At 45.2% G+C, this 16,729-nt stretch overlaps 1 protein-coding gene across 2 annotated transcripts in view; it reads left to right on the forward strand.

The window, feature by feature from the left end:
* ABCC12 (ATP binding cassette subfamily C member 12) overlaps positions 1-16,729 on the forward strand; it is a 1,077,363-nt gene that overhangs the window by 705,143 nt on the left and 355,491 nt on the right. For both annotated transcript variants that reach the window (XM_078670535.1, XM_078670536.1), the window contains 3 exons: positions 5,622-5,756; positions 13,622-13,721; positions 13,828-13,899. In XM_078670535.1, coding sequence (XP_078526661.1) covers positions 5,622-5,756; positions 13,622-13,721; positions 13,828-13,899 — 307 coding nt within the window. The remainder of the gene's footprint in view (positions 1-5,621; positions 5,757-13,621; positions 13,722-13,827; positions 13,900-16,729) is intronic.

Genomic DNA, 16,729 nt, shown 5'->3' on the forward strand with positions numbered 1-16,729 from the left:
CACTACTACAGCCACCAGTACTACCACTACCACCACCACTACCACCACCACCAGTACTACCAGTATCACCACCACCAGTACTACTACTACCAGTACTACCACTACCAGTACTACCAGTACTAGTACTACCAGTACCACTACCACCACCACCAGTACCACCACCACCAGTACTACCAACACCAGTACTACCAGTACCACCACCACCACCAGTACTACCACTACCACCACCACCACCAGTACTACCAGTACTACAGCCACCAATACTACCTCTACCACCACCACCAGTACTACCAGTACCACGACCACCTGTACTACCACTACCAGTACTACCACTACCAGTACCACTACCACCATCAGTACTACCACCACCAGTACCACCACCACCAGTACTACCACTACCAGTACTACGGCCAGCAGTACCACCACCACCAATGCTACTGCTACCAGTACCACCACCACTAGTACTACCAGTACCACCACCACCACCAATACTACCAGTATCACCACCACCAGTACTACCACCACCAGTACTACCACTACTGTTACTACCACTACCAGTACCACCACCACCAGCACCACCAGTACTAACACTACCAGTACCATCACCACCACCACCACCACCAGTACTACCACCACCAGTACTACCACCACCAGTACTACCACTACAAGTACTACCACCACCAGTACTACCATTGCCAGTACTACAGCCACCAGTACTACCAGTGCCACCACCACCAGTACCACCACCACCAGTGCTACCACCACCAGTACTACCACCACCAGTAATACCACTACCAGTACCACCACCTCCAGTACTACCACTACTACCACTACCAGTACCACCACCACCAGTACTACCAGTACCACCACCACCAGTACTACCACTACCACCACCACCAGTACTACCACTACCAGTACCACCACCACCACCATTACTACCAGTACTACCACCATCAGTACTACCAGTACTACCACCACCAGTACTACCACTACTACAGCCACCAGTACTACCACTACTACAGCCACCAGTACTACCACTACCACCACCACCAGTACTACCACCACCACCAGTACTACCAGTACCACCACCACCAGTACTACCACTACCAGTACTACCACTACCAGTACTACCAGTACCACAACCACCACCACTACTACCAGTACTACCACCATCAGTACTACCAGTACTACCACCACCAGTACTACCACTACTACAGCCACCAGTAATACCACTACTACAGCCACCAGTACTACCACTACCACCACCACCACCACTACCACCACCACCAGTACTACCAGTACCACCACCACCACCACCACCAGTACTACCACTACCAGTACTACCACTACCAGTACTACCAGTACCACTACCACCACCACCAGTACCACCACCACCAGTACTACCAACACCAGTACTACCAGTACCACCACCACCACCAGTACTGCCACTACCAGTACCACCACCACCACCAGTACTACCAGTACTACAGCCACCTGTACTACCACTACCACCACCAGTACTACCAGTACCACGACCACCAGTACTACCACTACCAGTACTACCACTACCAGTACCACCACCACCACCAGTACTACCACTACCAGTACCACCACCACCACCAGTACTACCAGTACTACAGCCACCACTACTACCACTACCACCACCACCAGTACTACCAGTACCACGGCCACCAGTACTACCACTATCAGTACTACCACTACCAGTACCACTACCACCACCAGTACTACCACTACCAGTACCACCACCACCAGTACTACCACTACCAGTACTACGGCCAGCAGTACCACCACCACCAATGCTACTGCTACCAGTACCACCACCACCAGTACTACCGCTACCAGTACCACCAGTACCACCACTACCAGTACTACCACCACCAGTACTACCCCCACCAGTATTACCACTACCAGTACCACCACCTCCAGTACTACCACTACTACCACTACCAGTACCACCACCACCAGTACTACCAGTACCACCACCACCAGTACTACCACTACCAGTACCACCACCACCACCAGTACTACCAGTACTACCACCATCAGTAAAACCACCACCAGTACTACCACTACTACAGCCACCAGTACTACCACTAATACAGCCACCAGTACTACCACTACCACCACCACCACCAGTACTACCACCACCAGTACTACCACCACCAGTACTACCAGTACCACCACCACCACCACCAGTACTACCACTACCAGTACCACCACCACCACCAGTACTACCAGTACTACAGCCACCAGTACTACCACTACCACCACCCCCAGTACTACCAGTACCACGACCACCAGTACTACCACTACCAGTACTACCACTACCAATACCACTAACACCACCAGTACTACCACCACCAGTACCACCACCACCAGTACTACCACTACCAGTACTACGGCCAGCAGTACCACCACCACCAATGCTACTGCTATGAGTACCACCACCACCAGTACTACCGCTACCAGTACCACCACCACCACCAATACTACCACTACCAGTACCACCACCACCACCAATACTACCACTACCACCACCACCAATACTACCACTACCGGTACCACCACCACGACCAATACTACCAGTATCACCACCACCAGTAATACCACCACCAGTACTACCACTACCAGTACTACCTCTACCAGTACCACCACCACCAGCACCACCAGTACTAACACTACCAGTACCACCACCACCACCAGTACTACCACCACCAGTACTACCACCACCAGTACTACCACTACAAGTACTACCACCACCAGTACTACCATTGCCAGTACTACAGCCACCAGTACTACCAGTGCCACCACCACCAGTACCACCACCACCAGTACTACCACTACCAGTACCACCACCACCACCATTACTACCACCACCAGTACCACCACCACCAGTACTACCACTCCCAGTACTACAGCCAGCAGTACCACCACCACCAGTACTACTGCTACCAGTACCACCACCACCAATTCTAACACTACCAGTACCTCCACCACATATACTACCACTGCCAGTACCACCACCACCAATACTACCGCTACCGGTATTACCAGTGCCACCAGTACCATCAAGCATTTGCAATGCAATAGGTCTTGCATTTGCAAGAGTTTAAGATATTGGCATTGTAAATGACAATGCCTTTTATTTATGTTTCAAAAACCAATACATAAATAAAAGGCACTGGCATTTAAAATGCCAATAGCTCAAACTCTCACAACTGCGAGACCTCACAAGAAGGACATCACAGGCAGCAGCTGTGCAAGCTTCTTACACTCACAAGGAGACCACAGGCAGCAGAGGTGCAAGCTTCTCACACTCACAAGAAGGACATCACAGGCAGCAGCTGTGCAAGCTTCTTACACTCACAAGGAGACCACAGGCAGCTGAGGTGCAAGCTTCTCCCACTCACAAGAAGGACATCACAAGCAGCAGCGGTGCAAGCTTCTCACACTCACAAGAACTACATCACAGGCAGCAGCAGTGCAAGCTTCTTACACTCACAAGGAGACCACAGGCAGCAGAGGTGCAAGCTTCTCACACTGGCAAGAACGACATCACAAGCAGCAGTGGTGCAAGCTTCCCTCACACCCTCACAGCAGGTACTGTGCCAAGGCAGCAGCAGCAACAGAGCAAGAGTCCCTTACAAAGAACAGGCACAGCACAGAGATGCACAATGCAATCTCCTCATACTCACAGGCAGCAGCGGTGCAAGCTTCTCACACTCACAAGAAGGACATCACAGGCAGCAGCTGTGCAAGCTTCTTACGCTCACAAGGAGACCACAGGCAGCTGAGGTGCAAGCTTCTCCCACTCACAAGAAGGACATCACAAGCAGCAGCGGTGCAAGCTTCTCACACTCACAAGAACGACATCACAGGCAGCAGCAGTGCAAGCTTCTTACACTCACAAGGAGACCACAGGCAGCAGAGGTGCAAGCTTCTCACACTCGCAAGAAGGACATCACAAGCAGCAGTGGTGCAAGCTTCCCTTACACACTCACAGCAGGTACTGTGCCGAGACAGCAGCAGCAACAGAGCAAGAGTCCCTTACAAAGAACAGGAACAGCACAGAGATGTACAATGCAATCTTCTCATACTCACAGGCAGCAGCGGTGCAAGCTTCTCACACTCACAAGAAGGACATCACAGGCAGCAGCTGTGCAAGCTTCTTACACTCACAAGGAGACCACAGGCAGCTGAGGTGCAAGCTTCTCCCACTCACAAGAAGGACATCACAAGCAGCAGCGGTGCAAGCTTCTCACACTCACAAGAATGACATCACAGGCAGCAGCAGTGCAAGCTTCTTACACTCACAAGGAGACCACAGGCAGCAGAGGTGCAAGCTTCTCACACTCGCAAGAACGACATCACAAGCAGCAGTGGTGCAAGCTTCCCTTACACACTCACAGCAGGTACTGTGCCAAGGCAGCAGCAGCAACAGAGCAAGAGTCCCTTACAAAGAACAGGCACAACACAGAGATGCACAATGCAATCTTCTCATACTCACAGGCAGCAGCGGTGCAAGCTTCTCACACTCACACGAAGGACATCACAGGCAGCAGCTGTGCAAGCTTCTTACACTCACAAGGAGACCACAGGCAGCTGAGGTGCAAGCTTCTCCCACTCACAAGAAGGACATCACGAGCAGCAGCGGTGCAAGCTTCTCACACTCACAAGAACGACATCACAGGCAGCAGCAGTGCAAGCTTCTTACACTCACAAGGAGACCACAGGCAGCAGAGGTGCAAGCTTCTCACACTCACAAGAAGGACATCACAGGCAGTAACGGTGCAATATTCTCACACTCACAAGGAGATCACTGGCAGTACACACCACATGAACACACTCCATAACACATAGCAACAATACATTGGCATTTACAATGCCATTATCTCAAACTGAAATAAATCCGAGCCCGATTGCATTTCCAATGCTTGTGTTTTTAATCTTAGCCTATCATACAGACATATGCTATACCCCAATCACTCTCAGGAGCGGCCCTTGCAGGTGAGAGTGGTGGGGCGTTTGGGTGGGACTCAACAGACGACGATGAGGGAAATTTTATTTTTTATTTAATTTTCCCTCCTCGTCGTCTGTTGAATCACCCCCTCACCCAACCCCACCGCTCTTACCTGCACAAGCCCCTCATGATAAGAAGCATCAAATCCGAATATTAAGATGTTACCTTTGACCATGTTGTTTCGTATCATGACCTGAAATGCCAGTTCCATTTTATCATGCTAAAGTAACTGTACACAGCCGATAAAAGAAGGCAACGGAGAACATTGGAAACATTGAACAGTATCAGTGTGGAGCTATTAATCGTACTTCCTTCACATTGCAGCATCCAAACCTTTGTCTGACAACAGCCTATCCGCTTGTGTAATACAAAATGGGTCACAGCTTCAGCTTACATATTGTTGTAGTCCATCGTTAAATTTTCTTTTAAGACCTGGTGGAGAAAGCACATTCAAAGTTAATCAGCCACTACCAAACACCCCCTCCGGCCAATAGCCAAACCTACTGGCTTTGCCATTGCTTGTGATTCTTGTGCTGTGTTTTTCTAAACATTTTTTCCATTGTTTTCTGTACCTTCACAGTATCTAGAGTTTTGTGATAAAGTCATTTTGCTGGAGGATGGCAGAATAACTGAAAACGGAACGCACAAGGAGTTAATGGCTACAAATGGGCGCTACACTCACCTCATTCAGAATTTCAACATGGCTCAGTCTCAGGTGTGTGCATTTTTGCCTTTCTTCTAAAACGTTTCCATGCTTCTCTGAAGATAAATATTTAATGAATAAAATATGTGGTGAAATATATGTGCTTCAGCATAGGTCTTGAGTTTAAAAAAGGTCTAAAAGGAAGGTCCCAAGGATCCCCCGTTCCTTTTAGGATATGCTACGCTCATGGGAAAAACCGGTATTATTTGTGAAATGAGACAAATGAAACATTGTGTCTATTTACCCTTTTTTAATGAAAGTACATCATGAGGAAACGTACTGAATTCAGAGTGTCTTTTCACAAAAAACCAACCTCACAAATATGGGGAATTTATCAACCAACCTGTTAAAACCACGCCCATGTGACCACCCCCACTCTCCTCCACCTCCAAGATGTGCTGTAAATAGGAGATGGAGCTCCACGATAGCCTTTCCAGTGTATGCCCCAAAAGCGAAATTGTATGTGCTGTTCAAAATAATGCTTAGAAACTGAAACTTGCACTATTGAAGGGAGACCAGTGCCGTGAGGGGAACGGCCTCACATTAGCTGCTTATACCTTACCTCACACTGCTGCCGGGACATCCAGCCGTGAGGGGAATGGCTCCGGTGCACTACAGGAGACTCCCGCCATGAGGGCAACGGCGTTTACATCCCGGACCACATCCCCCCGGCACTGCCTGACGCTTGCTGGGGATGTCACCGCGGCGCCTGGAGGCGCGATATCAGCGGAGAAGCCCTGCCGCAACCCGGGCTGCGCCCAGGCAAAGCCAGGAAGAGGCTGGGCTGGGACAACCCCCTTAGTTCCTTCAAGGGGCAAAAACCGTCGTGGGAACCTCACCACCTTAAACCATCCACAAAGGTTAGTGACCTACGAATCACGGGCCCCCATCCCCTCCTGGACAAATAACTGTTTCCTCCGCAGATGGGAAGGCATGCCAGGGCTTCCAAACCAAATGTTGTTCCACTGCAGACAGCATCTACTATTAAACAGACTTCCATAGATAAAATGCTCCAGAGAGCCATAGGCGTAGTGGCAAACGAAATAGAACTTACGGAAAGACGTTTATCACTTACACCTAACCTTGCCGTCGCCAATAGCCCTTATGAAATATCAGACAGCGCTCTGTCTAGAGATAGGGAAACCCCCAAATGTTACTAGCCGTCTCGAGCAAAACCTTGAAGATATACCACACCCGGGGGGGCTCGCCCAAAGAAAGGGGAAACTAAGGCTAGCAATACAAGAAGAACAAACAAAAAAGTAATAGCCCCGACACCCCCAATACCATAAGGACCAACGCTCACAGTCCTCCATCCACTGATGATTTGGTAAAGCCAGCCTGGGTTATGGACATGTTCGTAGATATGCAGGTTCAACTAAGGACCATAGTGAGGGAAGAATTAAAAAATATCTGGGATCGGGCCGACAAATTGGCAAAGCTAGTAGAACAGTGGGCTGACAGGGCTGAGGTTAACCTTAAAGAAAAGGTCATAAATAACACTCTGGCACATACAACACCTGGCCCCCAAGCTATAGAAGTGAACTCGCTCGCCACTAGCAAAATATCCCAATCAAATAAGGAGAATGAAGGAAAGCAGCACAGTGGCACAAAAGAGCCGGAGAATGACCTTACCAATCGAGATCAGGCACCTAACCCTGGAGCCCACAAGGAAAAAGCTATCGGGGGGGGGATTGGTGGTAGTAGGACCCTGTGAGAATACTCCAAATAGCGCAAGGGCCAGGCGAAACAGTAAACAGGTGGTGCATTCATATGAGGTAGAGCATGCCCAACCATGTATTAATTAATCTCTCCCGCTTCAATCCTCTATACAGTCATTTTAGCAGGAGTCGCTGAACGGAAGAAAGGCATAAGGGAAACGTATCATGAACTGAAGAACAAATGTGCTCACTGGTTAACTAGTAACAATCTACTCACCAATAGGGATATAAATGAAATTATTATGATTCGAAGGGTGGGATGGGTAGGCTGGAGATCAAAAGACATTCTAGGGGACAGTGTCATTTTACATTTCAGGAGCTGGGGGATAGTAAACAATCTCTTAGGCCACCATCCAGTTAGACCAGGAAGTAGTATCAATCTACTTCCTCTAGGGTATTTTTACAACCCCCACCCCCCCCGACGGTACTCACATGAGTTTAGAAGAGGTCATGTGCAGAATTGGGAAAAGAATTTGAATAACCGACCCCCCACACTTTTACAGGAGTATTCCACCCCGCAAATTTGTATTATCCCAGTGAACAATAGGTTTAGTTCCCTCGAGACAGTAGACTGACAATCATTATGGCCAGACCCTACGTTAGATAGAGCACAATCTGCTACGTGAACTAAGATGGGAAGCAGAGTACCACAAAGGGGAGATCACTTAGAAACTCTTAATACCAAAATACATCCCGCAGAGGCGGACACAAGCGTCAGATTAATAGAAGACGTATCAACCCGAGATTATAGGGGACAGCAGAAAAAATCTAAAACCCACGAAGACATGCACTCTAATGAACCAGAAGAGGGGGAAGCCTCACCCCCAATCAGAAGCGGTTCTTCTTCTACCATAAACACAATTCAAGCCATACACATAGAGTGTAGCAAGGCCAGCCTCAACTCAGCCCAACCTATAAAGGCAGTCACTGAGCTCACCCAGAGCATGTACATACTTTCCTGGAACATAGCAGGAATATAATCTAAACTGGGGAACCCTGATTAGGCTCTATTCATTGAACAACATGATATCTGCACGTTCCAGGAAACATGGTATAGAGCTGAACTGAGTAGGCAGGGATACGCTGTCTTTACCATCCCAGTGACGCACGAGGAAAGAGGTAGACCCTCAGGTGGCCTGTCCATATGGGTGGGAGCCCACTTAGGCTGTGAGGCTAAATCCATTGTGACTTTCTCACACGATATCCTTTGTGTTCTTTTAACATTTCAGGGAAAACAAAAAATAATGCTTATTAACTTATATTCACCCCGACGCCTCGAGGACAAGAATCCTGAACCCTAACCCAGCTTAATACCCTTCTAACAACAATACCACCAAATTGCGGATTAATTATTGGCGGAGATTTCAACTTCCAATTCGAGCCCCTGGATGGTTTGTCAAGTGGTCCAAACGAGGATGAAGACAATTACTGGTCCATCCCTGATTCTAACATCTTGCCTATAAAGACATGGGCTCCATTAGCACTACAGATGCAGGCTATAACATTAAAGTTCTCCCTTAGAGGCTGCAATGGACGTACCGAATCTGATAGTCCAGGTAACCATACCATTAACAGACCAGGTCATACCTCAATCATTGATTATATCATCATAGATGTACAATGCTGGCATAAGGTACTAGACTTTAAAATTAACCCACGACATGACAATGACCACGATGCCCTATTCTTAGAAATAACATCCCTAATTAAAACTACGTCACAGCCCAACCCCCACATACCACCTCAACCTCTAATACAAATTAATGGGGGAAGAAGAGTTTGCTGGGCTGAAATGATCTGCTCACCAGCCAAATTGACCAAACTATACCAACATGTGGTTCCCTATCTTCTAACTATTTCTCAACTCCCAGAGGGCAATGGCGACCCAGATTCCCTCATAAAGATTCGACAAAACCATTATAATCTGACTAATACCCTGGCCACTATGTTCTACCAAAATAAAAAAACTATAGCATGCAAAAAGCCCAAACATAAATGGTTCAATGCTAACTGTCGAGTCACAAACACTAAACTAATCAAAGCCATTAAAAGTAGGGATACTATAAAAATCAGAGAAACTAGGGCTTTGTATAAAGCAGCTACAATTAGAGCTAAACAACACTGGGAAACACAGCAATGGGAAGACCTCAGAAGTGCTTTAACTACTAATGATCTGAGGACTTTTTGGAATATACTGAACACCGGCTCCCAGGTTGGTAGATCTGCCTCAGAACCAAATCTAGATGAAACTGTCTAGCGAGCGCATTTTGAAACGCTCTATAGTAGAAACACAGAGGGAAGAGATGATACGTTTAAAGCCCAGATGCATCTTAGCCTATCCCAGGATATAGCCCTCAAAATCACGATTAAAGAAACCATCGAAGCTTTAGGGAAGATCCAGCCTGCAAAAGCGGCAGGTCTGGATAGAATCCCTGGAGACTTATTCCGATCTGAACCAACTGTTTGGGCTCCCTATCTGACCAAGCTGTTCAATGCCATTCTACAAGGCATGGCAATCCCAAACACCTGGCTGGGAGCTGAAATCATACCGATTTATAAAAAAGGCTTACCGCGCCTGCCAGCCAACTACCGGCCAATAAGCCTTGTAGACGTAGGGCAAAAAATGTTTTCTCGAATCCTACTGGGGCGCCTAGAATCGTGGATGGAGGAAAATAACATTTTCACTCCCTTCCAAGCCAGGTTCATGGCCAAAACTTCTACGATCGACCAATTATTTTGGCTGTAGTTGTTGCATTGGAAATTGATACACTTAGAGGGTGGCAGCCTTTATCTTATCTTCGTAGATTTAAAATCTGCATTTGATTTGGTCCCAAGGGATAATCTGTGGGCAACATTAAGAGGCCTGGGAGTCCCTGAATACTTGTGCTACCATATAACACAGCTCCATGAGGGGAATTTTGCACGTATTAGATTTGGTAAGAATGGTGAACTCTCTGCCCCTTTGCCTGTGGAGAGAGGGGTTCGCCAGGGCTGTGTCCTGGCACCCACACTCTTTTCGTTATACATAAATGGGCTCATAGATTTTCTGTTACAAGGAAAGAATATAGATGCCCCAGCATAGGATCCCAGCCCTGATGTTTGCAGATGATACGCTTCTCCTTTCAAAATCACCAATGGGAATAGAGAGAACGTTGGATAACTTCAGCGACTTCTGCAAACATCGGGCCTGGAAATAAACCTACAGAAAACAAAGTACATGGCCTTCAACGTAGGCAAAACTACTCGCCCAAACCACTGTTTGGGCTCCAGTCCATTAGAAAGAGTAAAAATATTTGACTATCTAGGCCTGACATTGACGGAGCAGATGGGATGGGGAGCTCAAATTAATAAAGCAGGGTTAAAACTAACCCAAAAAACGGGGGGCATCCTAAAACTTTATGTCATGCACCAGAAAGTCCCTCAGTCCAGCATTAGAAATGTTTATGTTGCAGGCAAGATCTGCTGCCCTTTATGGGGCAGAACTCTGGGGACACTAAGTACTGACTGCGCTCACCAGAAAAGAAAACTCTTTTATCTATCCCTCCCTATGAGTACCCCCCTAGTACCACTTCATCTGGACCTAGGGATCAGGCTCTTAGTAGATGAGGTGGCCCTCAGACCTCTTCTCTACTGGCACCGCCTCTGGGGTACCCCTGAGCTAATAGTATACAGAGAAGATCTATCTAAAGTTATGGGTATGCGAAGCTCTGGGAGGATACCTTGGCTGTTAAACATTAAAAATACCTGTGAGGGTCTGGGTAGGGGCGACCTCTGGAATAACGCAGAATACACGTCCCAACCTACAGCAAGGAAAAATCTTATAGTGAGTTTTAGAGAACATAAGCTCAATGAACTAGTACAGAGAACCGCTACTGGCACTTTCACGGCAGCAATCCTTGATATAAAAATCACCTACAGTTTTGAACAGGCACTGGACGGTATTCAGCCCCTTCTTGCTAAAAAGTTATTCATCCAGTTCAGACATGGAGTTCTTCCACTCCGTGCCTTTACTAAAAGCTGGGAGGGGCCTTTGAACATGAGTTGCCCGGCCTGTAATTACCCCAAAGAAACTGAAATTCATGTGCTGTTCTTCTGCAGAGGTTATGGAAAGGCCAGAAGCTGCTGGCTGATACAGCTTTGCAGAGATTTGGGGTCTAGATGCTGATTTTGAAAACTAATATGCAAATACTATTGTTTACTCCGTTTCTCGTTTTCTTTTTAACATGTGGCACACTCGCAGGGCCTTTCTCAAGGGCCCGCAGCAGCAAAAAGATAATGCAGGATGATCTAAATGTATTATTGTCCCACTGTGATGTATTGGGGGATGTGGCCGGGCTTTTATATTCTCTTTTATATTTTTATCAAACCGTTATTCTGATTAACATTGTATTTAAATAATTTTTAAATATTTATTTATTTTCCCTGCGATTACAGATGGATTGTATTACAAGTTTTAGCATGATGTTTTTATGGCAATTGGTTGCCGAAATAAAGTTTTAATTGGTTGATTGATTGAAAGTTGCCCTAGGAAATCATTTTCAGGCTCCACCTGACGTGTCAGTCACAATGTAAGAGGTCCTCAAGAAACAGGGATATTGCACCTCAAGGAGCTAAACGGGTCATGAAAAATGGCGGGTACCCTTCACCAAAACATTAATTCCATATGCTGAGTTGTTGGTTCACTTTTTCCTCTTACTTTAAGCTATGTTTTTTCTTACGTTTTCTGTAAATGCTAGTACAATCTCCCTCCCAATAACGGTGCTTTCTTTTCTTTCTCTGTTGTGACTGCCCTTATAATGCATCAAGAACTTGGTGAAGCAATACCATGAAATCCATGTTCAGGATGCTGTGTTTAAACACACAGCAGATGTGTCATTTTCATGTTAGAACTGGAAGATGGGGCTCTTTAAACACAGGATGGAGGTGTCCGCTTGCAGCAAGTGCCTAGAGCTGCTGACCTTGCAATAGGGGGCCCAGGTTGGAATCCCGGCCTCAAACTTGTGATTCTGAGCAAGTCACTGAATCTCCAGGTGCCAAACAAATGTGAAATGTGTAAAATGTATTTGTGTAATCTCAACTAGTTGAACACGATTGTCCCCCAAACCTTATGCAAAGTTCTACCAATGAATTCACCGAGGAAGTGACTGGGAAAAAGGTGAATGCTTTTAATTCCCTTAGAAACACGTGCATTTCACCTTAACCACTCGGGCATCCAACGACTTCTTCTTTCCTTAGCAGCATTCTACATAGTTATAAAATACAGTGATTGTTGAAAACATTCTAGCCCCCCTACATAGCAACACCGGAGCAAATGCCACATTAATTACGTAACAACACACAAGTAAAGCCATTTGCATCATATTACCAATGCCCCCACACACATTAGCAAAGAAACACGGCTGTAATAAACGCATTCTCTGACCTTTATCTTTAGACACAAGATAGTTAGGGCCATCATTCAAAATATTGTGCTTTTGAAGCCTTTTTGTAGCTTTCTACTGACAACACATTTAATCCGGTATGTTTTTAGCTGCAATCCTAAAGAGTAATTGAATAGTACAATGTTGTCAATGGCAAACGCCAAGGCCTGATTACAAGTATAGGTGCTATTTGTCACACCTGATAAATAATACCACGGGGTACGTTATTTATTAGGTGCAATAAATTCATGGGGAATAACATGCAGATTTGGGTGTTTAATTCAACAAAATCTGCATGACACGGTACATTCCGTATGTTTTCCCTTATTAAATTCCGGCCTGCAGAATTTAACTAAGGTTGAGTTCTTTAACGCATCCAATAATTGTTGGATGCGTTAAATACCTTCAAACTCGTAATTCCGACCCCTGCATAACCAGGAGTTTATGCCTTCATAGGCATTCATGTATCCGTCTGCATATGTGTCTTTATGTGGATATTTTTTAACCTCTCCATGTTAGTGTATGTATGTTACTAAATGCATGTGAGGTTGTGTACATAAGCTTGCATCTGGTGTTGTCTGAATAGATGTGTGTGTTTGTGTGTGTTTTGTGTTACAGCATAAAACACAACACACACACAACATACTTCTTTACAGACAAACAACACATATACTGAAAACAAGATCGACGTATTGGCTTTGCCAATGCTTGTTCTGACATGCATGTACATTTCTTACAGGAGGTGAAAGATAATTCCGTGAAACCTGACACGCCTTTGGAGGTCGTTAGAGATGAAGTAAATTCAGGAGCGCCCATTCAAAATGGAATTGTGAACCCTGGTAAAAAGTGATTCTTACAAACATTACAAATGTTTAGTGCAGTTTCACAACTATACCTTTGTAGTTTGCTTGTATTTACACATGCCTTTTACCCTCTTCTGCACAGTGTTTGACACGTCGGACGAGTCAAATGTACAGAAAGTAGCCGGGACAGACGCTGACAAGGGAGACGAAAAAGGTATTATATTTATTGAGCGATCTGATCATGAAAGCACTTGATGAAAAAAATCATGGGTAACATAAGAGCCAAGTGTTCCAAACTAACTGGTCAACTGAAGCTTTCTTCCTTTCAAAGTAAACACTTTAATTGATGTGAAGCTTGATGTATCCTGATACACATGTGTTATCGTCGCATCCACCAGGGCTGGGCAGCCTTTCGCGCTGGTGGGCCTGTTGCAACAATTCTTTTTGGCGCGTCACCATTGCCTCCTTCCCCACAGTGTCCCTCACTACCACACTTTAACAGTCCCCTCCTCTCTCCATAGCCCCTCTCTCACATGCATTTAATTTTGTATCACTACTCATACAAATGTAGGGTGTCAGAGAACTTTACATCATTCACACATTATACAGACAGTGAATCATACAAATGTAAATCAGTCTATATGAAATACTACATTTGACAATGAGGATTACAAGGTGTAGGAGTCACTTGCCACCAGTACAAGTAGGGAGCATATTTTAAGGATGTATGACATTACCACGCCTTCCTTCACCACGCATGTCTTTACATTGCACATTTCACAACGCGTACCCCTACCACGCATTTCCATTCATTCACATTACAAACACCTTCACAATTCATTTCACTACCACACATACTTACTGCCTGTTAAAAATTCTACCACAGTAACACTCCCACCTACTGTTGAAAAAGTATACATGAACTCTTAATACATTGTTAAATTCTATTTGTTTCTTAAACATTTGTTAGTAATTGAACATGTTATATTTTTGGGGTGAGACCCTCCAAACCCCCTTTTTTAATTATTCTCAAATGCGTGGTTTTGTCTTGTGATGTAAAGACTTGCGTGACAACAGTCTTTGCGATCTAAATAATGTGTGGAAAATGTACTACGAAGTAAAAACTTTGTAGTAGAGGCTGTTTGCCATATTTTAAGAGTGTTCGGATTGGAGAAGCACGCACTGGATTTAAAGGGTACCACAGTGGCTGTTGTTGGCTTTAATAAATAGAACTTATTTTTTACCTAATTAACCTTTTTTTTTTAGCAACATTAGAATATTAAATGACTGGGGAAACTATAAGGTTACAACCCTATTTTTTCCAGTTTGCATGCAGCTCTTTGATGACAGTTCATAGGTCACTGTGCTATATTAGGAGTATAACTTGAACTGCAAGTAACAAAAGAATCTCTCTAACAAAAGCAGTAACCCACTGAGCTATACACAAAAAATACAGTTTTCTTTGCAGCAGGCATATTAACCCTCTGCACTACTTTATTATGATTCAGAACTGCCACTAGACCAAACTCGATCTCTCTCCAGCAGGAACATTAATCACCAGAGTGCTATAAAACTCATAAATTATTTCTAAACACAGTGCCCCCTGAGGTCAGTGGCAGGTGTGGCTGCACCGATCAAATCACCCTAGAGCTGGCCCTGGCACCAACTGTCTATCACGTATGTTTGTCTAGTCTTTTGTTCCCAAACTGTTGATGGATTGTCACTTTTTGAGGTGTATGATATGATATTGCAACTTTGAGACCACAATGAGTAATTTCAGCGCCTCACTGAAGATATGTGTATGCATATAGCACAAACCTAGCTGCAAGGCAGTAGAACTATGTACAGGTTAAAGGAAAATGTGCAAAGGAAATAAGTGATTGCAGATATCTATTGCAGAAGGGGCGTGCCTCAATGTAATGTTTGAGGCCAGGGCATATTGGGTTATTGGCTTACGGCAGAGTTGGTCCCTGAAGATGTGAGCAGATGGTGAACGCTCTGATATGCAGGAATTGGAATACAGTGGTGGCATGGTTGATCCAGTACAGAGGCAGAGGCAGAGGGAGAGGCAGAGTGAGTTTGCAGGTGGGTGTTGATATGAATGAGCAAAGAAGATTAAGGACTTTACATCTGGCTGGGACTGGGACCATAATGTGTTGTAGGATGCTGGAAGTTATCAGTAGATTAAGGAATGTTTCCATTATGTACTTGGTGATAGTATCTCATGGGATGTTGAATTTGCCAAGCAATTTGTTGTGATAGCTGGCTGATGCTTATTTAATGAAGCTATACTTCAGGGATAGATGATATGTTCTTTTGGACTGTTTTGTAGCCAAGAAGCATATTGAATAGACCCTGCAGTTGTGGAAGTGAGGCAATGAAGAATTATATCTTACTACTGATGTGAAGAATCTTGGCGTAGTTTGATAGTTACCAATTTATGGAGTGACATGCTAACCACCTAACTATCACCTGAGATTAACACATCAACATGCTATCAAATGTTTACCTTTCTTGTTAGAAGGAAATTGAACCTCAATACCATTAGCAACTGTTTCTTCAGGTTCCTGTGCTGTTACACAATCTTCGAGGAAGCCTAAAAAAATCCAGAATTCAGATTACTGGGTGTGCAGACAATCATCAGGAGCATGTTAGTCTGCCAATTCTTAGACTTTATCTGCTTTCGAATTGCCAGTGCCAACACTATCTATCAAAATGATCTGATTCCCTTGAGAACCATGCTGTAGCTTTAGCCAAATGGAGCTCTTTGACATGGCAGGGCAAGGGATGGCTAAAGATTACTAAATTGAAAAGAAAACAAGTTGTATTCAAACAGTAAAGCAACTGGGCCCAGATTTGCAAAGGATTTTGTTGTCCGTGTGTCATGCAAGTTTGTGCAAGTCAATGCAAGTCCTAATGTAATATTTACTAAGACAAACAAGGGTCGCTCTGCGTCCCTTTGCATGAGTTTGTAAAGAAATGTAAAGCGGCTTGCACTTCATGGCATTACATTTCATATCAGGAGGTGTTCAGTGGGTGGAGCA

The sequence above is a fragment of the Lissotriton helveticus genome, chromosome 12 (genome assembly GCF_964261635.1).
Source record: "Lissotriton helveticus chromosome 12, aLisHel1.1, whole genome shotgun sequence".
In the NCBI taxonomy this organism is placed as follows: domain Eukaryota; kingdom Metazoa; phylum Chordata; class Amphibia; order Caudata; family Salamandridae; genus Lissotriton; species Lissotriton helveticus.